Genomic DNA, 27,333 nt, shown 5'->3' with positions numbered 1-27,333 from the left:
TTTCCCTCCCTCCCTCCCTCCCTCCCTCCTTCCCTTCTTTCCTTCTTTCCTGTTTTGGCAAATAACAGTCTTGGGGAAATGTTCTTGACTTGCTTTATATTATTATTAAAAATGTTTATCTTTGCATTGTTAAATATACCTAAGTACAGAAATCTATCTGGAAGGATATTCCACTCCTGGATATACATCCAAAAAAACACTAATTTGAAAAGGTACAATGCACCCCAGTGTTCATAGCAGTATTATTTACAACTGCTAAGGTATGGAAGCAACCTAAGTGTCCATCAACAGAGGAATGGATAAAGAAGATGTGGTATGTGTGTGTGTGTATATATACTTACATACATACAGTGGAATACTGCTCAGCCATAACAAAGAATGAAATTTTGCCATTTGTAGCCACATGGATGGACTTGGAGGGCATTATGCTAAGTGAAATAAGTCAGATAGAGAAAGACAGATACCGTATGGTATCACTTATATGTGGAATCTAAAAAATACAACAAACTAGTGAGTAAAACAAAAAAGAAGCAGACTCACAGATATAGAGAATGAACTAGTGGTTACCAGTGGAGAGAGGGAAGGGGGGAGGGACAATGTAGGGATGGGGGAAAAAAGGGTTATGGGATTATATGAAATCATGTGTGTAAAACTTTTGAAAATTGTAAAGCACTGTAGAATTTAAAGAATCATTCAAAATAAAATACCTTAAAAAAATCATTACTGTTTTCATTGTTCTCTTGGAGTTTCTAATCAGCATACTATCCATTTTCTTCTATCCAGATGAACATTCTTCAGGCCTCAAAGATCAAGCATTCTTGTTTAAGGGGCTGCATTTCTTCCGGCTTTGTCACATGCCTTTCTCTTAGGCAGGGACAGTCAGCATTTTCCCGTGAATGACAGAGGCTCAATGCAGCAGCCCTTGGGTGGGGAATTGGAGGTGGCATGGGCTTGAGGAGGAATCTGTAGTTTGAAAGCTTTGCCGTCTTGCACACAAGACAATCGCTTCTCAAAGGTTCATTTTCATCTTTGCTTCCGTTTCCACTCTATCCCTGCTGCCAACCAGTGGGTACCACCACTGCAATATAATGATTAATTATTCTAGTACACTTTGATTAGTAGAAGTAGTTGTTATAAACATCTACACTTGAAATCTGTTTTGTGTAAAGCAAAAGCTGTGTTTGCATGCATGAAGGGAAAAGCTGGTGGTGGCAGTTGCTGTACAGTTTGCCTCTAGACTATAGCGGGAAGTCTTTTTTGGGAAATAGGATGGATCCATGTGATTTTTCTCTCCATGTAGAGTTGTTATTGAAATAACAACTTATCTTATTTTGCAGTACTAAAGTAATAAATAAAACATTTATGGCTCAGAATAAATTGAGAGCATCCCACTTCCTGTGGTAGCAGGCATTGTTCATATTCTTTTAAAGCCTCAGGCAGGGTGACATCAGCAGATTTTTTCATTTTCTAATCCAGAAGCTTGTAATTTCTTTCTGTCAAAGAACCGGCACTTTAGTACTGAGCAGACCTTCAGGGACCCTTTTTGATATGACTACATTTTGTAGCACCTCTTTTAAATTGTGTTAAACTTCAATTCTCTCAGGAGGCAGCATGCTGTAGTGGAAACAGCATGGGCTTGGAATTTATATACAGTACTTTTTTTTTTTTTTCCTGGTCACAGGGTCTTTGTTTCACAATCAGATTCTTGACTCATTAGCAATCTGGAATTTCTGACACCAAACTCAGCCACTGGGACAGTTCTTATGGTGCTTCCTGGTGTACCGAAAGGAGTTCTTGACTTAGCCTTTCTAGAGGGTTCTAGTTCCATTACCCTCTCTGGCAAATATACACACGTGCATGTGCGCTCACACACACACACCTCCCTGCGTCTTTTTGATCTAGTAAAGTTCCTGTGACTGTTTGAAGTTTCCCCTCCTCTCCTGTCCTGCCCCACAATGAGCCCTCCTCTTGCCCTTTGGTGGTCATGACACTGAAGAACCATCCCAGCTGATCTCTTGGTTCAAGAATGCCAGATACTCCTACAAAGAATAACCTTCAGTTTATCCTCCAGAACAGAGTCTGTCTGTCTGGGCACAGGGAGTCAGTCTCTTGTGTTCAAACACTTGCCACTTATTTATTAAACATAAATTTATTTATTAAACATAAACATACATTTATTATTTATTGAGTATCTTAGATTACCTACAAGAGTCTGTGCTCTGTGCTGTGGAAGAGAAAAGGGTGAATTATCCATGACTTCAAGACAGTTAGAATCAAGGAGGAAAGATACAACAAGCAGCTTTGTGTGTGGTGAGGTAAGGGTGTGGGTGGTATTGTTTGGCCTTCGATTTTTTTAAAGGGAAAGGGGATAAAATGACCACATCCTTGGAGGGGAAAAATGCAGTCCACTCTGTCTTTTAGGAACAGCAAGGCATACAGTTTGCCAAGAGTAGAGGCAACATCGAGAGCATGATGGGAGATAAGGGAAAGGATGCTTAGCCTTTTTCCTTGCTTGTCCACCACATCTTTCCTTTGGCTTTGAGATGAGGTGCAGTCTCCATTTACTTGAGAGTCATTTGGTGTTCTCTGTGGAGGGTCCCAACGTGCAGGGTATGTCTTCCTGCTTCTGCTTCCACCTCCTCATGGAGATGATCTTATCCCCTCTCACCCCTCTTATTACCATGTGTATCTTTAGTCAAGAGCTCTGTCTGGAATTCCAGATGTTCCAGTTGTCCCCTGGAACCTTCCACCTGCTCTCTCATCACTGCCTCAGATCGACCAGTCTAAAACTAAACTCAGCTTCCTCCCTCCTCTACCTGTCCCTCCTCCTGCCTTCCATCTCTGTGACTGGTACCACCTTCCACTGCCTTCCACTGGAAGAAATGTGGGCCCCATCTTTGACCCCTCCCTTCCCATTGGTTCCCACGAGCCAGCCCTTAAGTTTACCTCCAAATGTCTGCTGAGTCTGTCTTCTCTCCATCTCCACTACCTCCATCCTGGCTCTAGACCTCCTTGCTGACCTGCGTTCCTGAAGAATCCTCCCTGGCTCCCTGGATTCAATCTTACCTTTGACCCTTGCCCTCTTGACACTGCAGCCAGAATGATCCTTCTACAATGTAAACCTGACCATATCAGTTCTCTTCTTAAAACCCTTTAATGGCTTCTTATGGCCCTTAGGATGAAATCCCCATTCCTTAAATAGGTTAAGAAAGGCTCTTGGTGGTCTGGCCTGTACGTGGCTCCTCCGTGGCTTCCTGCCTGCAGCTGTCCCGAACTGCTTTCAGTTTCCTACCTTGGTCGTGATCTAGCGCTTGCAGGCTTTTCACATTTTCTTTCCTCTGCCTGCACTCTCCTCCCTATTTTTGCCTGGCTACTTTTTATTTATCTCCCAGATCTCAACTTCACTGTCCCTGTAAAAAGTCTTCTCTAATTCCTTCAAGGCTAGGTTAGATACCCCTCTTATACGCCTCTTTCATGGTGCACATAAAAGTCACATCACTTGATGACTGCCAATCGAATTGTCTTTCTTCCCTTCTGAAGTGTAAGCTTCATGAGGATGGGGAATGTTGGGCTTATTCACTGGTACATCCCAGACATCTAGCACAGTGCCTGGCATGTTATCTATCAAGAAACATGTCTTTTACTATATCACTGATATTTACCAAGAGCTATTCTTTGCCCGTGGGTTCTAAGCTTCTTCAGGTCAGGACCGAATCTTGTTCATGGTGCTGTACCTGGCACCTTGTGTTAAATAAGTTTGTTTCACCAATCACTTTTGGGAGCTTTATTCCACCTGAACTTATTTTAAAAATTATATGGTTGTAAATCTTAAGAGTTATATTAGACGAAACTAGGAAGTAATGTGATAAATTTAATAAATGTGCTATAATGTATACATCCAAAGGAGTACTGCCCATTCAGTATTGTCTGAAATTAAGAAGAAGGAGCCTTAAGGCACTTACTGTAGGGTTAGGTTGGCATGGCTTTGAAACCCAGCTCTCCCGCTTCTCTGAGCCTGGACTTCCTCATCAGTAAGATGAGAATATAATGCCTGCCTTGGCAAGGTTGTTGCAGAGATTAAACGTTTATGAAAAGAACTGCCGTAGTGTCTGGCACGCAGTAGTTCTGTGAATTTTAAGTTATTTTCTATTCCACCAATGCAGCCGTTACAGAAAATGTTCTTGAAATTTCTTTTTTGAAATAGTTTTTAGAGCTTTCTGTAGACCATCAGAATATGTCAATAGGAGAAATATTTTTTCCTTTGAGGATACCTTTGATTTTTAGATACAGTTTGGTTCAGAGAGCGTGATCAACATAGTTAATACCATTTTTGATATTTAAAAAATTAAGTATGATTATAATGAGGACTTCTTTTGTAGTGTCTAAATTGGTACATATTCTGGCTTTCTCACGGGTGGCATTGGCAGCATGCACGTTCCATTAGACACGGTAAAATCCAGGGAATTAACGATCAAAAAATCTGTTGATATTGAATAGCAGGCTGATACATCAAGCAGTATTAGTAAGCTCGAGAGAGCTGAGATCTTTAATAATATACTTCATCACAAGTTTAACCATCAAAATTTTACTCCTAGCAAAAAAGAATTGAGGAAAAACACGATCCAAGGTGCTACCCATATTCTTGTATATGTTTGGGGGTCTTGCGTTTTCAGCTGGGTCCACAAGCATCAGTGTGGCTGATTCAGTAAGGAAGATGGTATCTACTAATGACCCAGAGGAGCCTGGCGCCCTCGGAGGCCTGTCCCTAGTAGGAAGAGGAGGAGGCTGGCTGGGGGAAATGGACAGGGGTGTAGAGATAGGCACTCAGCTTTTATAGCAGCATATACTTGTACAGAATAATCCATAGGATGTCTTTGTAGGAAAAGAGAGTGGAGGCACAGGTCATTCTGTCTACTAGGAAAAACACTTTGAGGCAGGTGGTTGCAGGAAGACAGTCCTGTGAGGCTGGAAGTGGTACCCCAGGCAGTGTGGAAGCTAGACTGAGGGTTAGCCGAGCCCGGGGGAATCTGGTGACAATGCTCGGCTGACTACAAGGAACCCAGTTTTATTTTATGATCTGGCCGTTACTGAGGGCTCAGTATTTCACCTCGTCATTGTGCAGAAGGGCATGAGCGTGAGGGATCAAGTCAACTATAAGGGGTGACTGACATGTTAATTATTTTAAAATATCTTACTAGTTTGTACCCTGAATTTACCTCATCTTGCATGTGTGTATATATTTTGCTGATGTTAGAATAATTCACCGGGAGCAGCTGATGGCGGGGCATGTGAAGAGAAGAGCAGAACGTGCATGTTTGTGACTCTTGGGTGGGGGAGGGGAGGGGAGCTTGTAGGACTCCCTCCGCCACAGGGTAGTAGGGAGCCGTGTCACTCAAGCAGGGGACTGAACCTGGCTGTAAAGGCGCCTTGTGGGGTAGACCTCACAAGGGATCCATCCCCCTCAAATCTTCGTTGTAAAACCGTATGTGCTTTGAGGTACTGGTGCCATTATAATTGTAATGGGACGTTGTCATTGCCCTTAGGTTTCAGGTGGGCAGCAGAGGTACTTCCCCTTAGGGAAGAGATACTTCCACTTTCTCATAGAAGCTGACTGCTCTGTGAAATCTAGGGGTCCTCCTCCAGCCTGGCTATGGAAGAAAACTCCATAGCCTTTGACTGCAACCATGGCAGAAAGCAAAAGATTGTTTAATTTTTTTAGTTCAAACTTAAATGTCAAAATTAGATTTGAATTACTATAAAAATGCAAAATTCAAGGTCTTTGATGTTATGAAAAAGGTCTATACAGAAAATTTAAGTGAAATAACACTTTTCTCCTTTTAATTCTTTCCTATAAATTGTTTATTGGTCATGTTTTCTGGGTATTAGTTTTCTTAACTGTTGTTAACCAGGTTGAAGGTATTATCTTAGCAGTGCCAGCAACACGCATTAGAATTGACTCTTACAAGGAGAAGATTCTGGAACCCAGTAGGCAGTCAGCCATTTAAAGTGCTCTTAAGGTATAAGTGGCACAAACATTTTAGAAAGCTTTATGCTAAATAGATGAACATGTTCTGATAGAATGTTTTTGTTTTTGCAAGGCAAAATTTTGCCTCATGCCCAAATTTTCTGTTTATGATATAATTGAGTATCTGACTGTGATACAAAAAATAAGAGATTTAGATCAGCGGTCCCCAACCTTTTTGGCACCAGGGACCAGTTTCGTGGAAGACAGTTTTTCCAGGGACCGGGTGTGTGTAGGGGATGGTTTTGGGGCGATTCAAGCGCATTACACTTTATTTATTATTACATTGTAATATATAATGAAATAATTATACAACTCACCATAATGCAGAATCAGTGGGAGCCCTGAGCTTGTTTTCCTGCAACCAGATGGTCCCATCTGGGGGTGATGGGAGACAGTGACACCCGAAGTGTGTTGCTTATGTCCAGTCTACTCCGTAAGATGCAGCTTAATTGTCACTTGCCACTCACTGACAGGGTTTTGATATGAGTCTGCAAGCGGTTGATTTATTTTGGTCTCTGTGCAGTCAAACCTCTCTGCTAATGATAATCTGTATCTGCAGCCGCTCCCCAGCGCTAGCATCACCGCCTCAGCTCCACCTCAGATCATCAGGCATTAGATTCTCATAGGGGGTGAGCAACCTAGATCCCTCCCATGTGCAGTTCACAGTAGGGTTCGAGCTCCTATGAGAATCCAAGGCTGCCGCTGATCTGACAGGAGACGGAGCTCAGGTGGTAATGCGAGCGGTGGGGAGTGGCTGTAAATACAGATGAAGCTCTGCGGTCACGCACTGCTCACCTCCTGCTGTGTGGCCTGGTTCCTAGCAGGCCACAGACTGGTACCGGTCTGTGGCCCGGGGGTTGGGGACCCCTGATTTAGATAAAACACTAGCAGAAGCAACTACATATTAAATTTATTTCTGGCAAATGACCTGAATAATTTCTACTGGATAAGAAAAATGCAGGGTATGTGCATTCATTTTCTGCTGCTGCCCTAACAAATTACCACAAACTTAGTGATCTAACACAGCACAAATTTATTATGTTATGGTTTTGTGGATTAGAGGTCCAACACAAGTCTCACTGGGCTAAAATGACCGTGTTGGCAAGGACAGCGTTCCTCTGGAGGCTCTGGGGTGAACCCATTTCCTTGCCGTCACAGCTTCTGGAGGGTACCCACACTCCTTGACTTACGGCCGCCTTCCATCTTCAAAGCCAGTGAGGTTGCATCTTTCTGACCATCCTTCCATGGTCATATTTGCTGCTGAAGTTTCTCTGTTTTTAAGGACCCTTGTGGTTTGATTGGGCCCACCTGCGTAATCCAGCATTCTCTCCCTATCTCCAGATCCTAACTTAGTCACATCTGCAAAATCCCTTTTGCCACATAAGATAACATTTTCAGGTTCTGGGATGTGGACATCCTTTTTTTGTTTTTTCTTTGGCCGAGCCACGCAGCTTGCAGGATCTTAGTTCCCCAGCCAGGGATTGAACTCAGGCCCACAGCAGTGTAAGCGCTGAGTCTTAACCACTGGACTGCCAGGGAATTCTCAGATGTGGACATCTGAGAGGGAGGAGGGATTACCATGCCTCCCATAGTACGGAAACCTAACACCGGGTTTCATTCAGAGAAAGTATTTTTCAAATGTGCCCATGATTTGTTACAGGTCTTAAGAAACTTTGACTTGGGTATTTTACAGGGAAGAGTTATACATATTTCTAAAAATGACGATGATTTGCTTGGATCTGAACCTACTTATTAAAGCTAACGTTCATTCTGTTCTGTTTACTTTGATAGTGATAACCTACTAAGGAGAGCAGCCTGTCAAGAAGCTCAGGTAATGCCATTTAATATGAAACAATTAAAACCCGCCTTATCTCCACTGTGCAGAAATCTCAGGCTGTTCCAGGGGGACTTGCACAGTGCCTTGCATCAGCGCAGCTTGGCTATTTTTTCCCCACTATCGGGGTGAATCAGGCTGCCAGCCAACTCTGAATAGAACTGCAGGAAGTTAACAATCTGGTGAGGAGCAGTTCCAGTGCCCACCCCTTTAGACTTGTTTACTTCTGGATTAGTCCAGAGAACACAGAACTGGACTGGTTGGCACTCTGGGAATTTGTTCATGTCTGCAGGTGTCCTTGAAGATCTGGCTAAAGCCCGAATCATCCCTAATCCGAATAACCTCCAAGGATATCAGTTCAGAACAGGCGTTACCTCTCAAAGTCAAATCTTCTTAAAACTGTCGATTCATATTTTTAAAGCCTGTCTCTTTAGCACAACTGATTCAGACCCTCTCCCATGATATTGCGCTTAAATATTCATCTATCTAGTTGTAGCTGAATTGTTAATCCTTTCAGGTTTAAGGCCACAATTTTGTTCTTCCCTCCCCTCCAAATGTGTGCGTTATACATTGCAGATTAATTTGCACGACTGAGTTGCCTTTTTGTTAACGTCATTCAGGCATACGATGTCAGAAATACCAAAAAAGAAACATGAAACTAAAAAATGACAACAGACATGATGCATTTAGTAGGAGAGGTGGGTGGCAGACCTCATGTTTGTTTTTGAAATGTTTCCGTGGATGACAATGACAATAGATACTATTAATAAATTCCTCTTTTTAGTAATTCCCTAACTGTTCTAAATTTGTGTTTCAAGAATACGATTGCTTTGTTGTTTTTATCTCTTATGGCTCTAAGTTGTTTTGGAAATCAATTCAAATAAACTTTAATATTAAATTTGAGGTGATCTTTACCCCAAGCTAATTTTCCACTAGCAACTGGAAAATCCTCTTGGGAGGGGAAGGCTTTCCCCCTTGAAGGAAGAGTGGTCATGGGGTACTCCCTTTCTTGTGCAAAGTAAATACCTCCACCTCTGTTCTGAACTCCATCTCCTCTTACTTTCCCCACTGTTCTAATTCTCCACTTCCTGACACCCATTTAGCTCCTTCCATCTGAAAAAAGGAAGCGAATTCATCCTTATAGCCCCCTCCCTCTAGTTACTTTTCCTGTCTGTGTCCTTCCCTTTTCAGTCTAAATTCTTGAAAGAATATGATTTTTTTTTTTTTTTATGGTACGTGGACCTCTCACTGTTGTGGCCTCTCCCATCGCGGAGCGCAGGCTCAGCGGCCATGGCTCACGAGCCCAGCCGCTCTGCGGCATGTGGGATCTTCCCGGACCGGGGCATGAACCCGTGTCCCCTGCATCGGCAGATGGACTCTCAACCACTGCGCCACCAGGGAAGCCCGATTTTTTTTTTAATCTCACATAAACTCACCTCATTGTAGTCTCATGTAAACCTGAGACATGAGTTGCAGGTAGATAAGACTTCTAGAGGCTAAAAACCCAGGACCAGGAGGAATAATCTAGAACTGTAGATCTGGAATCTCGCAGGTTAATTAAATCATTACTGGCCAAATTCCAGAAATAGTATGGATAGAAAAAGAACAAATTACAATATTTAGAGATTTGGCAGCAAAATGTTAAGATCTAACTCAATAAGAGTGGAAACAGAGTAGTAATTATAACGTACACAGAAACTTTTTACAAAGAAATAGTATGTCTTTCTGAAGTATTCAGAAATAGAAGTTTATTTTTTTTAAAGCAAGAAATAGACAATGGTGACAAAGGATCTCCAGTGGGCTGTCAGGGAGGTGGTAGAGTTGGGGTCAGTTACTTAATAAAAATCTTGGTGTAACTTCCATTTTTCTCCTATATTTACTTTGTGCTTCTGTACTTAATTCTACCTCCTTGGCCCAGACCTACTTCCCACAACCTAAGACTCGCAATTTTGCCCTCTTTGGGGTTTTCCTATTCTCATTCCTTTTATTGACCACCTTCTCCTCCCGTTACTTCCCATTTTCACTCCTCGCATCTGGTCCTCTGGGTGTCTTAACTCTGCCTCATCATTTATTAGCTCTTTAGAGCTGATAGAGTAGAAGTTTGGAGTTAGATTCATATAAATTCTAGGCTTGTAATTTATTAACACTTTGACTGACTTAATCTTTCTGAATCTTGGCTTTCTCATCTATAAACATGGGAATATTTAATACCTCCTTGGTTTCTAAGAACTAAGAATTAATATGTGTGGAAGTGACAAGTACTAGGTGCTTAGTAAATATTAATTACATTTCTTTTCCTGTACCAGTTGATGCTACGTATCAAGGTTGCAAAGAAAGGAGGCAAATAGAGTATTAGATTTATTTTTTATGTGTATAAAGATACGAAGATTAACTGGTAACATGAAGATTCTTCATGAATAAGCTTTAGTAATAAGTTAAAAGAGAAAAAGGTTATATTCTGAAAACTGAAGACAAATTAAACTTCCCTTGTGACAGACTACGGACTTACTGGTTGTAATAAACCTAGTCATATCTTACAGAGAAAAGAAAAATTACTTACCTTTAGTAGGTGAATGAAGCAGGGCGTTTTATTACAATATAAAATTCAGCTTATTTTCATTAAATAAAGGTGCACTTTTATTGTTGTCGTTTATGGTGGGATTGTCAACATGAAATCCCATTTGTTTCCCCAGGGTAGACACCGTATCTGCCAGTAGTAAATTATTTTGGAATGAAAGAATATCTGTGCTCACTAACTGAATAGAAGGACATTTACTGAAAACTTTTCTTTGTTCCTTTTTAGGTGTTTGGCAGTCAACTTATTCCTCCCAATGCACAAGTGAAGAAGGCAACCGTCTTTCTCAATCCTGCCGCTTGCAAAGGGTAGTTCAGTTTGTGACTTGTTATAGATTTGGTTTTTCTAAGGGGAAAAGAGTCACAGAATACTAGGCAGCTGGTTGGATTGTGTGGAATTGGAGCTACTAGGTTCAGTACCCTTGTAGCAATAAGATTCAATTGTAATGTAGAAATCACGGTTAATCAGATATAACTATAAAGCTAACTGATGCCTAGCTAACTGGTCTAATTGAAGTTTAATAATTATTCCAGAATTAACACTCTCAAATCAATCTTATCTGCTTGGTGGTAGCCCCTTTGGGAACAACTTCTGCTGCTGTGATGTAAATTATGAGTCCATCTCTGTTACAGGATGTTCAGAGATTGCCGAAAGCACCGTGGCCTTGTGAGGTCAGAAACATTCTTTCCCAAAGTGGTGAATGTAGAGTTAGGTCTTGGAGGTCAGTCAAGGGAGAACACTCATTGTTCCCGACTGACGAAATGGCCCATCGGGCGGGGGCCTACAGACAGGAGTGCCGACTAATGTCCTTTGCTGTGTCACAGGAAAGTCTGTAAACTGGTCTGGTTGGCCTCGAGGGGTCATGTGAGGCAACTCTGAGAATTAAGATGTGAAGAATAGTTGGGACCTTGGTTGACAGTCACGTGTCCATGTTCATTTATTGTAACAAATGTACCACACTGGTGCAGGATATTGAAAGTGAGGGAGGTTTTTTGTGTGTGTGTGCATGTGTGTAGGGGAGCAGGGGGTATGTGAGAACTCTCTGTATTGTCCACTCATTTTTACTGTGAACCTAACAACTGCTCTAAAAAATAGTCTATTAATTTTTAAAAGTACTGTAAGCGAAATAAAAACTTTTTTTTTTTTACATTGCTAGTTAGGTACAACTCTCATTCAGTTGGAAAGGTAAATAAGACTTTCGGTGGCTTATAGAAGAAATCATTTAAAATTTAAAATTATTTTTTAAAAATAGTAAGAATTAAAGGGTTGAGGGGGAGAAAAAAGTGATACCTTTTATTCTATCTAACGGCCAGAACAATTCTTTTTGTCCTGACTGAGGAAAAATTAATAAGTATGTATTAGATTGGATTCTCCAAGTTCGAAGTCAAATGGCATTAAGATAATAAGAACAACAGCCAAAAGCTTAGTTGGGAGTAGCTTCTAAGTGGTGAGGTTAACATTGGAGAGAAACGCAGGGGCTCTGAAATAAGTTTCTCTAGTCATTTCTTGGGAGGTACTGTGTGTGGCTTCACAGATGTGAGGGCTAGTCACGCCTTATTTCTTTTTAATTCAGCAGTTTAAGATATTTACTTACAGATTGTCTAAATCGGCTCCATTACTCTACCTAATTGAATCATATTTGCCCACCTTTGTTGGAGCCACTTCCCGCCCCCATAAACATACCAGTCATAAGGCCTCTTGTTCATTCTTGTTTAAAACCAACGCTGAACAAAAATATCAACAAAGGTTCTAACACAACACAATCAAAATACCCAAGATAACTAAATAGTCACTGGTGGCCTGTGGGAGAAGCTAGCAGGGAACTGGGTGTATCCTCTGTATACTCTTCTCTGCTCTGTGATACGGTCGGTGTTGCTTAACTTCTTAAATCCTCAATTTACTCATCTGTAAAGTGTGAAAACTAATAGCACATGCCTTATAAAAATTACCATGTAATTCTTTAGGATTAAATGAGGTAATGCCTATAAGGTATTCAGCATTCTTTCCATTTCATAGTTAGCACCTGATAAAAGAAATATAAGCTGCTGTTCTTGGTATTACTGACCTGTAGGCTGGGTCAGAAGGTTCTCTACTTGGCTCTCCCACCCTGGGATCTCTCCTTTTGCCTCCGTTGTTGTAACTGCTCCAGGTCCTGTTCCTCTAGAGATCTAGTAAGTTAGTAACTTGCTAATTCTCTTGAAATATATGGTAGTTTGTTTAAGCTATAATCAGTCATTTTGAGTTCCTACCTGAGATATTTGCATTTTTAAAAAATGAATAAACTTTTCTTTTAGAGAAGTTTTAGGTTCCATTTACACTTTTACACGTAAGTGTATTTGCGTTTTTAAAGGTAGGTTCTTGTTGAAAAGTGTAATACCTTTACCTGCAGGCTAAGGTAAGGAAAGTGTTTCTTTTCTAAAGTCATGGTCCCCTTTAACAAGGTGAATCCCTGCAAGCTTCTAGGAAGCAGGCACTTTGAATCTCTCCAGCATCTTTTTTTAAAGCTTTCACTGTTTAACTGTACAATTTTTGTCATCTTGACTCTGACCTGACACATAATTTATAATTTATCATGTAGCTATTTCATTATGTAGTACTGGTTTAAAACTACATTAGAGCTTTTGGAAATAACTGTTTTGCATTAATAAATGATACATTAAGGAGTAATTATTTTGTGTGTGCGTGTGAACCTGCAAATTGCTAGAGGTATAGAAAGTTTTATTTAACTCTGGTGCTATCTCACCCTTAATTATATAATAAATAATGCATTTATTACTGGTAACACTTGCTTTTCAATCTTTTATATGGAATATTAGAAGGAAAAAAAATGCCTTCACTTCCACTTTAGAGATTTTCTGTACCTGTGGCATCACAGAGATGTGAATAAAGGCCCAAATGTTCAAATCTTTTTTCTTTCTTTCTTTTAATTGAAGTATAGTTGATTTACAGTCTTGTGTTAGTTTGAGGTGTACAGCAAAATGATTGTTATATATACATACATATATTTTTTTCAGATCCTTTTCCATTGTAGGTTATTATAAGTTATTGAATATAGTTCCCTATGCTATACAGTAAATTCTTATTGTTTATTTTATATATAGTAGTGTGTATCTGTTAATCCCATACTCCTACTTTATCCCTTCCCCCTTTGGTAGCCATAACTGTTTTCTATGTCTGTGAGTCTGTTTCTATTTTTAAATAAATTCATTTGTATTACTTTTTAGATTCCACATATAAGTAATATCATATAATATTTGTCTTTCTCTTTCTGTCTTACTTCACTTAGTATGATAATCTCTAGGTCCATCCATATTGCTGCAAATGACAATATTTCATTCTTTTTATGGCTGAGTAATATTCCTTTATATATAATGTATATAATATATTCTACACACAGAAACACACACACACACACACACACACACGCACTTTATCCATTCATCTGGTGATGGACACTTAGGTTGCTTCCATGTCTTGGCTATTGTAAATAGTGTTGCTATGAACACTGGGGTGCATGTATCTTTTCGAATTAGAGTTTTCATATTTTCTGGATATGTGCCCAGGAGTGGGATTGCTGGATCATATGTTACTTCTAGTTTTAGTTTTTTAAGGAACCTCCATACTGTTCTCCATAGTGGCTGTACCAATTTACATTCCTACCAACAGTGTAGGAGGGTTCCTTTTTCTCCACACCCTCTCTAGCATTTATTCTTTGTAGACTTTTTGAGGATGGCCATCCTGACTGGTGTGAGGTGATACCTCATTTTACTTCTACAAATCTTATTTGTTTTTTTAAAATTAATTAATTAACTTATTATTTATGGCTGAGTTGGGTCTTTGTTGCCGTGTGTGGGATTTCTCTAGTTGCGGCGAGCGGGGCTACTCTTCGTTTCAGTGCGTGGGCTTCTCATTGCGGTGGCTTCTCGTGTCGTGGAGCATGGGCTTTAGGCGTGCGGGCTTCAGTAGTTGTGGCTTGCGGGCTCTAGAGCACAGGCTCAGTAGTTGTGGCGCACGGGCTTAGTTGCTCCGCGGCATGTGGGATCTTCCCAGACCAGGGCTCGAACCCGTGTCCCCTACATTGGCAGGTGGATTCTTAACCACTGCACCACCAGGGAAGCCCAAATCTTATTTCTTAAACTAACTCAGAGGAGCTTATAGATGTGTTGTAAGTGATTAATACAGCTGATTGAGACTTCTCCAGAGTTTTGCTTCTCAGAGATAGATCTAATCCACTTCCACCTGACCCTTTCTTATCAACCTAGAAATGAAAGCAACCCTGCAAGGAGAAATATTTACAGTATCACTAGCTCGCCTTTTATTGTTGGGTTAAGCCCCAGAAATGGTGATCTGGAAAGGAGAAATTTCCATTTAGCCTTTCATGTTCATTCTTACAAGCATTCAGAGCTGTAGAGGAGGAAGGATATGTTTGTTTAATTTGCTTATTACATGCTCAGGTGTGCCCTTGGTTCAAGGTATTTTTTTGGTTCTTGTAAAAATTTGCTCAAGCTTCTCAGTTTCTATTTTAATTCATAATCAGAAATCTTTTATGTTCTGTGTTCCATTTGATAGCTATTTCTTTTTAGTTTAAAGAATGTTGAAGTTGGTTTGTGCATAACTCTACATGTTCCTCATTCACTACCTTTGTGTCTGTTTCTAGTATAAAATATTCTTAAGAAAGTTGAAGCATGCATCACTGATAAAAAATAATAATCTTTTTGAAAGAGGACTGAGTAAATGTGGATGTAAAAGTTAGATGTTTGGTGTTGATTGTTTTGAAAGTACTAGTTTTTGTTTTGTGATGTGATAGTTGAAATATTTGGGTAAAAGACAAGTCAACTGATAGGTATGTTTTAACGTTTATTCAACTCTGAGACTCTGCAATTGGGGACTTTTTTGCAGCTTCTGTATCCCTTGATTTCTAGTACATTCTCAGTCAACCACTGGAATGTAAATAAGTTCCATGAGGGCTTATTACATTATACCTCAGTTACATGTATTTTTGTCTGCCTTGTCCTGTTGTTTGCCCAGTTCCTAGATGTGTCTAGCACACAGTAGAGGCTCAGTAAATGCTTGTTGAGTGAGTCAGACATTGTTGCCTGAGTGGAGCCATATCCAGTGCACACAGTTCCTCTAGAGGAACTAGATTGTGCACTCTAAGCGTCCCACATGGGTAAGAGCTTATTGTATTAGACACGGGGCAAAATCTTGGAGGCTCCAGAGTGAAAGAGTCCACGTTTACATCCAGAGAAACTCATTACTCTTCACTAGCCTTCCTGTGCTTGAACAAATAGAGGAAACGTGTTCTCTACGCTATTTCTTGTTCTCTTCTAGAGAAGGTGGTTGGGCTTGTATTTCCTCTTGAGAACTCGTGTTAAAATGTTTGTGTTTTTTTCCTTTGTGTACAGCAAAGCCAGGACTCTATTTGAAAAAAATGCTGCCCCGATTTTACACTTATCTGGCATGGATGTGACTATCGTTAAGGTGAGAACTCCTCTACAATGTTGATTTTATCCAAGCTACCCCTCCTTATAACATATCCTCTCCTCTTGACTTCTTAGCAGAAGTCACTTATCACTTAGAAGATAAGAACAGAGAAGTCAACGTTGTGTTCTTCTTCTGATAATTAATAAGATAATATTGTTTTTTCCAACCACAGTCAGCTTTTCACTTTCAGAACAGGATTAAATGGAGCCACGAACTTGGCTCCTTTCATCTGACAGATAGGACGTGGAACTATTGTCTCTTGGAAGATGAAAGTTGTTACAGCTGTAAGAATTCTTTTTCTGACTATTAAAAAGAAATTTCAAGTTTGAGTAATTAATTTAATTTCTTGGTAGTTCCGCAGACAGGTAAACATTTTCTTTCTGGTGAGGAATTATTTCAGGTGAGGAATTTTAAGTGGTAAAGCTTTAGAATTTTTGAGATTTGGGTAAGAAGAAATGAGGACAAAAATAAATGAGAGGGAATTGTGCTATTTTAGAAGATGCCTAAAGACTCCACTTTCTTGACTTTAAGTGCTATGTGTGTGGTATGTACATAGGTGTGTGTATTTGGTGAAAATCACTGTTACCATGTTTGTAAATCTATGGTATACCAATTTTTAATATTACACACTTTCATTAAATCATAGAGATTGAACGGTCATTTAGTCCAGTTGACCATGCAATGTTGACGTTGAACTCTCTTCTCCAACTTGTCCGAGGTGTGGTCTTCTAGTTGTCTGCCTCCAGGGATGGGAGAGTGGGGAAGAAAACTGACATTTATTTCAGGACCTGTAATGCATATTGCAGACTGTACGTATGAGAGATCTGAGAATGGTTATTTAAGACCGATATTTGTTTGTTCCTGGAGTGTTTGGTTGAACTCACAAGGAGAATCATCTGGGCCTGGAGCTTTCTTTGAAGGGAAATTTTTTTGTATATTAACTTTCTTTAATGGCTGTAGAAGTACATCAGGAAGTTCTGTTTCTTCTTGAATTAATCTTAGTAAGGTAAATTTTTTAAAGGAATTTGTGAATTTCATCTAAGTTTTCAAATTAATAGGCATCAAGTTGTTCATAATATCTTCTTTTTAACTTTTAAATTTCTTTGACATCTGAAATACATCATTTTCTTGCTCAGTATTGTTTTATTGTTTATTTGTGCTTTTTTTTTTTTTTTTTTGCCTGCCAGTCATGTGAGAGGTGCGTCAATTTAATTAATTCTTTTTGCCGAGAACCATTTCTTGGCTTGTTGATCCTTTCATTTATGTTTCTTTCATTAACTTCTGGTCTGTCTTTATTGTTTCCTTCATTCTACTTTCTTTGGCTTTTTTTTGCTGTTCTTTTTGACATTTTAACTTGAATATTTCATTAATTTTCACCCTTCTCTCCTGGTGTTTTCTTAGAAAGCTATAAACTTTACTGCTTCAGCTGTGTCCTAGTTTTGATATATAATATTTTCATTATTATTCATTTCTAAATGTTTTCTAATTTTCATCATGATTTTTGTTTGACCTATGAGTTATTTAGCATGTTTTAAAATTTTCAAATCTAAAGTTTTCCGACATCTTTTTGTTAATGGTTTCTGATTTAATTGTGTTATGGTCAAAGAATGTAGTCTATATAATTCCAGTATTTTAAGTTTATTGAGATTTGTTTTATGGCCTAGCATGTGGTTTGTTTTCATAAATGTTTTATGTAGGCCTAAAAAGAATATATATCAGTTATTGGGTACCATGTTCTATATATGTCCATTCAGTCAAGTCTGTTAGTTGTGTGGCTCAAATCTTACACGTCCTTACTGATTTTTTTCTTCTGTTTGAACTATAGATTTTTCAGAAAGAGGTGTTAGAAATATCGCACTAGATAGATTTGTCTATTTCTCTATGTAGTTTTATCCACTTTTGCTTTTTTATATTTTGAGACTGTCAGTAGATGCATTCACATTTCAAATTATTTCATTTTTCTTGCATGTTGACACTGTCATAGATACTCTCTTTAGCACTAATGCTGTCTTTTACTGTGGTCTATTTTTTTTAGTATTGTTAGTAACCATACTAGCTTGCGTTGATTAGTTTTTACCTGGTATAATTTTTACTCATCTTTACTTAAGCCATTTTGTATCCTTATATTTTAATGCATCATTGGTAAAGGCATGAAAACAGGATATTTTAAAGATCCAATGCTTTTTGTGTGTGTACCTTTTGACTGGACCATATAATCGATTAACATTTATTGTAATTGTTAATGTATTTAGATTTATTTCTATACCAGTTATCTATTGCTACGTAACAAACCACCTTGACAACAGTTTTTCTGCTTACAATTCTGTTGGTCAACAATCCGTGTTCAGAGCTGTTCTTGTGTTGGTCTCACCTGGGCTCCTCAGTGGCTTGTCTTTTCATGACTTGATAGCTTATTTATTTCCTTTTCTCACTGAATAATATTCCATCATGTAGATGTACAACAGTTTGTTTATCCATTTACCTATTGAAGGACATCTTGATTGCTTCCGGTTTTGCAGTTATGAATAAAGCTGCCATAAACATTTGTGTGCATGTTTTTGTGTGGACATAATTTTTCAGCTCATTTGGGTAAATACCTAGGAGTGCAGTGGCTGTATTACATGGTACGCTTAGCTTTGTAAGAAACTGGCAGACTGCTTTCCACAAGTGGCTGTACCGTTTTGCATTCCCACTAGCAATTAAGGAGATTTTCTGTTGCTCCACATCCTCATCAGTATTTGGTGATCTCAGTGTTCGCGGTTATAGCTGTTCTGATAGGAATATAGTATTTTCTCATTGTCTCAATTTGCAGTTCCCTAATGACATATAACATTGAACATTTTTTCATTGGTTTATTTTCCATCTGTATATCTTCTTCAGTGAGGTGTCTGTTCAAATCTTTGCTATTTTAATTGAGTTGTTTCTTGTTTGTTCTCTTATTGTTGAGTTTTAGAGTTCTTTGAACACAAGTTCTTTATCAGATATGTGTTTCAAAAATATTTTCTCTTGTCTTTTAAAGCTGTGTTTTCATTCTCTTAACCGTATTCTCACGGAGCAGAAGTTTTTAATTTTAAGGAAGTCCAACTTATCAGTTTTTTTCTTTTGTGGCTCTTGCTTTTGGTGATTTATCTAAAAACTCATCAACAAACCCAGGATCACCTACATCCTCTACTGTGTGATTTTCTAGAAGCTTTATAGTTTTTTATTTGACATTTAGGTCTATGATCCATTTTGAGTTAATTTTTGTGAAAGGTATAAGGTTCACGTTTTCTGCATCGGCCACTCTTTATCCTTTCTCTTTGTTGCATTTGGAATTTTCCTCTTAAGATCAGAGCCTCAAATGTGTCATCCCTATTAATGTAATCTTTTAAATTATGGTCTGTTAAATCTGTCAATATCTTTTTGAATTTTGGTTCTTTCATTCATGTACTTACTCATATTTATCAATTTTTCTTGCAAATATTTGAGTACCTACTACAAAGTAAGCTCTGTTCTACCTGTTGAGAATACAGTCTGAACAAAACAAGTTTTCCCTCTCTGTCCTCAAAGAGCTTCCATTCAAAGTGTGAAAAGGAGGGATGCAGATAAAAAACATATACAAATAAACATATGATTTGTCAGATGGTGATGAGAGCCAAGAAGAAAAATCAAGCAGGGTAAGGAGACCAAGAGTAATGGCGGTGTTAGTTTAGTTCAGGAGGCCAAGGAAGGCCAGTCTGGTAAGATGACCTTTGGAAGAGACGTGGGGGAAATGAGTGAGTCATGCTGGTAGGTTGGGGAAAGCTTCCAGGCCGAACGTACTGCACGTGCGGAGACTCTTCGGAGGAGTGTACTTGGGGCTTGAGGAAGAGTGAGAGGCAAATGTAGTTGGAGGAGAATGAGCAAAGGGAGACAGGAGAGAGGGTGAGGTTGAAGAAGTCAGGAGGGGCAAGATTGTCAGGTTTGTATCATTTACGCATTCAGTCAATTACCTTTCCTCTCTTTTGTTGATAAAGTGTTGTGTAGGAAAAGGCTGAATGGAGAGCCCTAAAGAAATGCCACCAGGAATCTACCTAAAATTTGATGTCCCTCCACTGAGCATCTTGCTTTGAACGTAGACATTCAATTGGTAATCAATTCACCCAGTTGTATTCTAGTGTATTGTTCCCACCTATCTCCGCCTTGTCCCCGAGGATATTATCAAATAACTTGTCAGGTGCCTTGCTGAAGACCCAATAGAATGTCTGTCTGGATTTCCTGATATTCTGATCTAGTAATCTGTCAAAGATGAGGATACTCTGAAATGCCTTGTTCTCGGTGAACCCATGCAGATTCCACGTGATCCCCTATTTCGGGGTGTTCACAAAGCATCCTTTTAATCAGGATCAACATATATTCTCTCTTTTTAAAAAAATATTTATTTATTTTTGGCTGCGTTTGGTCTTCATTGCTGTGTGCGGGCTTTCTCTAGTTGAGGCGAGCGGGGGCTACTCTTCGTTGCGGTGCACGGGCTTCTCTTGCTGTGGAGCACGGACTCTAGGTGTGCAGCCTTCAGTAGTTGTGGCATGTGGGCTCAGTAGTTGTGGCGCACGGACTTAGTTGCTCCGCAGCCTGTGGGATCTTCCTGGACCAGGGCTCGAACCCGTGTCCCCTGCATTGGCAGGCAGATTCCTAACCACTGTGCCACCAGGGAAGTCCCTATATTCTTTTTAAAAAAGTGAAATATTTGGATTGATTGAGCTCAGTCACCAGAGGGCAATGATTTAATCAACCATGGGTATGTAATGAAACCGACACAAAAACTCAGAAGGACAGGGTTTGGAGAGCTTCTGGGCTGATAAACCTGTGGAGATCTGAGGAGAGGTGGTACGCCCAGAGAGGGCCTGGAGACTCCACACCGCTCCCCACACACCTTGCCCCATGTACCTCTTCATTTGTCTGTTCATCTGAATCCTTTCTAATAAACTGATAACTGTGAGACCAAAAAAAAAAAAAATATTTACAAATGTATAACTGCAAAGCCAGTCATTTCATTTTTCAGGATAAAAGTAGAACCATTCATCATAAGATTAGATGGTGTTAGTGTAGGACTGTGTTTTTCGTGTGTTGACTGTGACTTAGTGGCCCAGGTGCTTTAGCCCATCTGACATCCAAATCTTTAATTTTTGCCTATTAGTGGGTCTAGTAAAGTGTCAACAGGAGAGAGTGTTTCCTTATTTCAGTATTAGTTGCATTGCATTTGTTAAAATTCAGTGTTTGGTTTTAGAAGTGGTGGCTTAGATCATTCATTTAAGTCTACATATGTATCTGAAATGAGGTATCCTCAATACAAATGGTGAGGCTTACATACCATTTAGTCACCGTTTTGTGACTGCTTTGAGCCATACCTATATTTCTTTATGTACAATCATAGCAAAACCACAGTAACCGTTTATGTAGTACAGTATCAGTTAAGAACAGTTACCTTGCTAGTCGTTTTTCATACTGCTTTCCAACAGTATCAGGAAGAAGCGCTTTTCCCTTCCTCCAGTACACATGATTTCATTGATAAGGAAATTAAGATCCTGAGAGTTTAAGGCCACTCAGCTAAAAAGTAGCAGAGTTGGGATTTAATCTGGGTCTCCTGGGCTCTCAAATCTGTGCTCTTTTTATTTCATCTGTTTCTCCTTGTTTGCACATACACTTGACTTTCTGCTTGCAGATGAAAGTCACTGGGTAAATGATGTAATAATAGAACCTGCACTGGACTAGAAATGATTCCTCTGACTAGCTGACTGTATAACCGAGACAAATCACTAGGTTTGAGTTTTATTTTTAAAGTAAGGAGCCGCCTAGATGGTTTCTGAGGTCCCTTCCAGCTCTAAAAATATAAGACTATAAAAACCATACATAGTTGCTTTGATAGCTGTTTAGTTTCTCATGTATATCAATTATGTAGAACTTAAGAAAAGGTTCAGTGTAAAACTTTAAAGAAAATATCCCATATTTTTAGACCTTTGGGCCTGTGGCTCTAGGATGATGAATTTACCAAAGGCTTCCTTTGTATTGCAGACAGATTATGAGGGCCAAGCCAAGAAGCTCCTGGAACTGCTGGAAAACACAGATGTGATCATTGTTGCTGGAGGAGATGGGACTTTGCAGGAGGTGTGGCTGCTCTTCTCTTTGAAACCATTTTGAAAGGGAGGAAAATAGAAATTAGGTCTTGGAGCAGTGGCGTAAAGTGGTTATAATTTAAGGAAATTATTTCTTTGTAATCCATTCTTTTTAGGATTTCTTCTCTCTGAAACAAGTATAGCATTACATTTTTCTCATGCGCTTTTATTTCATTGCTTCGTATAAATTCTATACCCAGCACATAGAAGGGTTTTTGTTTTATCAGATTTAAGTTGGATAAAATGGAATAAAACAGGGTACAAAATGGTGCTGGGTGTGAAACGCTTTTTATATTTTGAAGACTCTTATGAAGTAGCCCTGTTTGTTAGGGAATCACTGTTTCAATTATGGGAAGGTTTCTTATAAAATAAACTTAAATAACAATTGCCTTTTTAAAAAATGCATCTGTCCATTCTCACATCATTTCCATCCCATGTAATGTTATCTCCTAATGGTACATTTAGAGGCAGAGGTCTACATGTTCCGATGTTTGCGTTGCTTTTGTTCTGCAATTCCGTTTCCTTAATGCTTGCTTTGGTCCAATAAGGACAGTAAGTATATTGCCCTGGAAATGCTCTTCTTTTCCAGGGCAATAGACTAGAACCTACATTATGTATTGGAAACCCCTAAAGGGCCCATTACAGGTGCCCCTCCCACTCAGTCACCCCATCCTGTGTACCATAAGTCACATCCATACCTCGTTTCTCATTGTCTTTTGCCTCTATTTTGGTGGTTTCATTGGTGTTCAGGGACCAGGAGCTATAACAGCGGACAGGGCACTGTCCTGTGTTTGAGTTAGCAATCATGTAAGCCTTAGTAAGCTTCTTTTAAAAAGGCTGTGCTAATGATCTTGTAATTGTGTTTATGGATTTTTAATGAAGTGTGAAGAATACGGATAGCATACCAACAAAGTAATGAAGTGGAACTCACGACAGCCCCATTTAATCCCGAAACTCAGTGAGGCGGGAGATGCGGGAGAAGATTGGCTTTTGCCTTGACTTCACAAAATGTTTTTAAGAAAGAAACCAAATTGTGTATCTGGTATAATCTAGTCATCAAAATATGCCCTGGTTAAAAAAAAAAGAATTGGAGGGAAATATAGCAAAATATAAACAACTGACTAATGATGCCTGGTGGGTTTATGAGAAAGTATTTTTTCTTCAGGTATTTTTCACAGTTTTTACAAGACCATGGGTATTATAGTTTACAAATAAAAAATAAATTAAGTAAAAATTCAAATTAAAAATGTCTTTTTATAGAGGGAATACAGTCTCCCTTGTCTTCATATTCATCAGTAAGAAACATTTATTGAGAGCAGGCTTCTCTCTGAGTGTAGCAAAGTGCTGGTTTTTTCCCGATACGTGTACTTCATAGTAGGAAACTAGGATCTGTAGTATAATTGATGTGTACATCACATTTATACCCATCTTATAGAACTTAAAACGTAATTTTACTAATATAGTGTGGAAGTTTTATAATTATTTTATCTTAGCCTTTATAGTATTATTGATCCTAGGTGGAGAATAAAATCTAATCTAGCTCTGATCTTATTGGAGGATAGTTTGTGCTTTAACAGCCAATACATCTTTTGACGTAGTTTCTAGGAAGAAAACAGGAACAAGTTTGTGGTCCATGAAAATTGAATCCAATTCTTTTATGATAAAGGAAATACAAGTTGTTTATAACAATTTTTTTAAAACATTTGTAGGTTATAACTGGAGTTCTTCGAAGAGCAGATGAGGTGAGCTTTAAAATAAGAATAATTGCATTTTGACTTTTACTTTCCTGTTTTAATCTCTCTTTATTTCTTTCTTTTACCCTTTCTCCCCTTTTTATATTTTAAGATGGGCACAAGTTGTGCTTCCTCGGATTTTAGAAAATAAAGTACTTCTGCCTATGTCATAGAACACTTTTATTAACTCATGGTGGACCTTTCTGCTTTGGGGATCCAGGGTATCCAATGGCTTTTACGAAGAGTTGTTTAAAATATAAAACTTCCCTATAGAATCTTTTCTTCAAAGGATTCCTTCATTAATAAATTGTGGTATATTCATATATTAGAAGCCATACAACAGTTAAAATGAATGAACTAGGTTTATAAATATCTACGTGGTAAATCTAAAAAATATTCAATAAAAAAAGGCAGGTTGCCAAAGTATGTTATGCATTTCTACAAAGTTTTAAAATTCAGAAAACAAAGATACTCTTAATAGATGCCTAAACTATGTAGTAAAAGGATGACAATGTGAATGGAAAGGAATCACACCCACCTCACGATAAAGGCTTCCTCTGGGAAGGGAAAGGGGAGAGGATGAGAAGGCACTTGACTTGTATCTGCGTCACTTTATTTCTTAAAACTCTGAAGCAAATATGGCAAAATGTAATATTTGTTAAACCTGGGTCTTGGGTACATGGGTATTCGTGAGATTACTTTAATTATCGTAGAAAAGTGGGATAAAATATTTTATAAGTAACAACAAGAAAGAAGATCCTTCCCAGTCCCTTTGATAATAGTAGACTGAGCTCAAAATAATCTTTAGGAACCTTACGGTATCTGTTTATTTGTGGCCTTTAATTAAGTCCTCTGCTGTGCCATTCTTCTGCTACTTGACCTTGCTTATTCTCGTAGCCTTGTTTATACTTGAGGTAGTTTATAAGGCCCTTTCACGTGTCCTCAGTCACTGTACAAATGTTAGACATTTTTAGTTGAATTCTATCTGCAACTTTGTCAAATAGTGTGGCAACATAATACAGTCTGTCACAATCATGCATTTATCTAATATCTAAGACCCTCATTTTCTTAACCAAATTTCTTTCAACCAGTTGCCATTAGCACCCAAATATTCCTTCCAAATGTGAAGGTATGTTGTTTTCATGAACTGCCTCGTTCTAGAACCTGCTTCCTCAGTATTACCTGGTTGCTGGTCTAGGGGTGTGGGAAGGAAGGCTGGGAGGCAGGCCCAGGGTCAGTTACTTTGTCATAGTGGACACACCTGTGCCTCTCTGTTCAACCTCATTTTCTGACCATAACAATAAAACTTTGCTCTTGTTTTCTTCCTCGCCAGGCTACCTTCAGTAAGATTCCCATTGGATTTATCCCACTGGGCCAGACCAGTAGTTTGAGTCAGACACTCTTTGCCGAAAGTGGAAACAAAGTCCAGTAGGTTGTCAATGTGGGATGGTAGCATTTGTGGGTAAGCGAGCCTGGGAATGGAAAATTCACACATGTGATATAATTTTCTTTTTGAGTTTTGATAGCCTGAAACTTCAGATCATTAAGAGGAAGAGATCAGAGTTCAAGCGTTGGGTTGATTGGGAAGTTTCTCTGTTGGGTTGTGGGACCCTGGTGATCTAATGTTAAGTCCTCAGGTCAGGTATGGAGATGAATACTGATGTCCGTCTGACACTTATGAAGGTAGCTTCGCTGATCCAAGCATATTGTTTGTGTGCTTTTGTGTTGTAAGATTCTCTGGTGAAGACATATTCGCAGTGATCATTTGTTTGCTTTAAGTATGTATGATGACAAATAGCAAGTTCCCTGCGGAGACTGGGCCAGCAGCAGCCTTGGCTCCATTACCTTGATAATATAAGTAGCTAAAACAACCAATTATAGTTACGTCCTTTAGGGAATGCCAAAAGTGGAAGGCAGTGTGGATAAAGTAGACAGAGGAAGTAGTGCAACCCTGACATTAAATTAAATTGTTGTGAGTCTAACAGTGTCCTCAGGAGTCAGGCAAGTTGCTATTATTGCTCTTTTCTTTCAAAAGCATTATGTAAACAAGGATTTAGTCTTTCAGGAAGATGGGAATCTTGAATTTGAGTCATGGCTTTGACAATGATTAAAAATATGATCTTGGACAAATCATTTTCAGGCAGGTTCTCATTGTCAGTTGCCTGATCTTTAATGTAAGCTCTGTGATACATTGGGGGAAGTCAATAAAAAATATTTGTTGAATGAATGAATTGAAGTCTTCTCAAGACATTTCTTGTTATAACCTTCTAGAATCAATAACAATAATAATACTCAGGTGATTTTCTGTTTTGGATTTTTTTTCTGCTTTGGGATTTTTATTTTAGATTGAGGTATAGTTGACATAAAACATATTAGTTTCAGGTGTATAACACGATGATTTGATATTTATATGCCACCACAATAATTACAGTTAACATCTGTCACCATTCAGTAGTTACAGAATTGTTTTTCCTTGTGATGAGAACTTTTAAGATATACTCTCTTAAAAACTTTCAGACATGTAATACAGTATTATTAACGTTAGTTGCCATGCTATACGTTCCATCCCCATGACTGACTTATTTTTTTTTAATAAATTTATTTATTTATTTTTAGCTGTGTTGGGTCTTTGTTTCGATGACTGACTTATTTTATAACTTGACTCCCTTTGCCCTTTTTACCAACCTCCCACACCCCACCTCTGACAACCATCAATCTGTTCTCTGTATCATCTATGAACTTGATTTTTTAAAATTTTAATTTAATTTAATTTATTTTTTGGCTGCATTGGGTCTTCGGTGCTGCATGCAGGCTTTCTCTAGTTGCTGCGACAGGGGGCTTCTCTTCCTCGCGGTGCACGGGCTTCTCGTTACAGTGGCTTTTTGTTGTGGAGCGCGGGCTCTAGCGCACAGGCTTCAGTATTTGTGGCATGTGGGCTTCAGTAGTTGTGGCTCGCGAGCTCGAGAGTGCAGGCTTCAGTAGTTGTGGCGCACTGGCTTCAGTAGTTGTGGCTCGCAGGCTCTAGAGCGCAGGCTCAGCAGTTGTGGCGCACGGGCTTAGTCGCTCCGTGGCATATGGGATCTTCTCGGACCAGGGCTCAGACCCGTGTCCCCTGCACTGGCAGGCGGATTCTCAACCACTGCGCCACAAGGGAAGTCCCTTGTTTTGTTTTGTTTTTTTAAAGATGCCACCACGTATAAGATATCATACAGTGTTTGTCTTTCTCTGTCTGACTTAACTTCACTTAGTATAATACCCTCCAAGTCCATCAGTGTTGTTGCAGATGGCAAAATTTCATTCTTTTTTATTGCTGAATAGTACTCCAGTGTGTGTGTGTGTGTGTGTGTGTGCACACAAATGTATATATGTGTGTGTGTGTGTGTGTGTGTGTCTCACATGTATATCACATCTTTATTCATTCATCTGTCAACGGACACTTAGCTTGTTTCCATATCTTAGCTACTGTAAATAATGCTGAACAACAAACATGGGTGCATATATCTTTTGAGTTAGTGTTTTCGCTTTCTTTGGATAAATACCCAGAAGTGGAA

General features: G+C 39.0%; 1 protein-coding gene across 8 annotated transcripts in view; it reads left to right on the top strand.

The window, feature by feature from the left end:
• The window catches only part of AGK (acylglycerol kinase), a 126,107-nt gene that overhangs the window by 64,101 nt on the left and 34,673 nt on the right, over positions 1-27,333 (top strand). For all 8 annotated transcript variants that reach the window (XR_004351339.1, XM_032642231.1, XM_032642229.1 and 5 more), the window contains 6 exons: positions 7,817-7,856; positions 10,663-10,742; positions 15,840-15,915; positions 21,949-22,041; positions 23,759-23,791; positions 25,116-25,210. Coding sequence is in view for 7 of the 8 variants with exons in the window: in XM_032642231.1 (XP_032498122.1) it covers positions 7,817-7,856; positions 10,663-10,742; positions 15,840-15,915; positions 21,949-22,041; positions 23,759-23,791; positions 25,116-25,210 (417 nt within the window). In the remaining variant the exon portion in view is untranslated. The remainder of the gene's footprint in view (positions 1-7,816; positions 7,857-10,662; positions 10,743-15,839; positions 15,916-21,948; positions 22,042-23,758; positions 23,792-25,115; positions 25,211-27,333) is intronic.

This window comes from Phocoena sinus, chromosome 9 (assembly GCF_008692025.1).
Source record: "Phocoena sinus isolate mPhoSin1 chromosome 9, mPhoSin1.pri, whole genome shotgun sequence".
Lineage (NCBI taxonomy): Eukaryota > Metazoa > Chordata > Mammalia > Artiodactyla > Phocoenidae > Phocoena > Phocoena sinus.
This window is presented reverse-complemented; position numbering and strand designations above follow the sequence as displayed.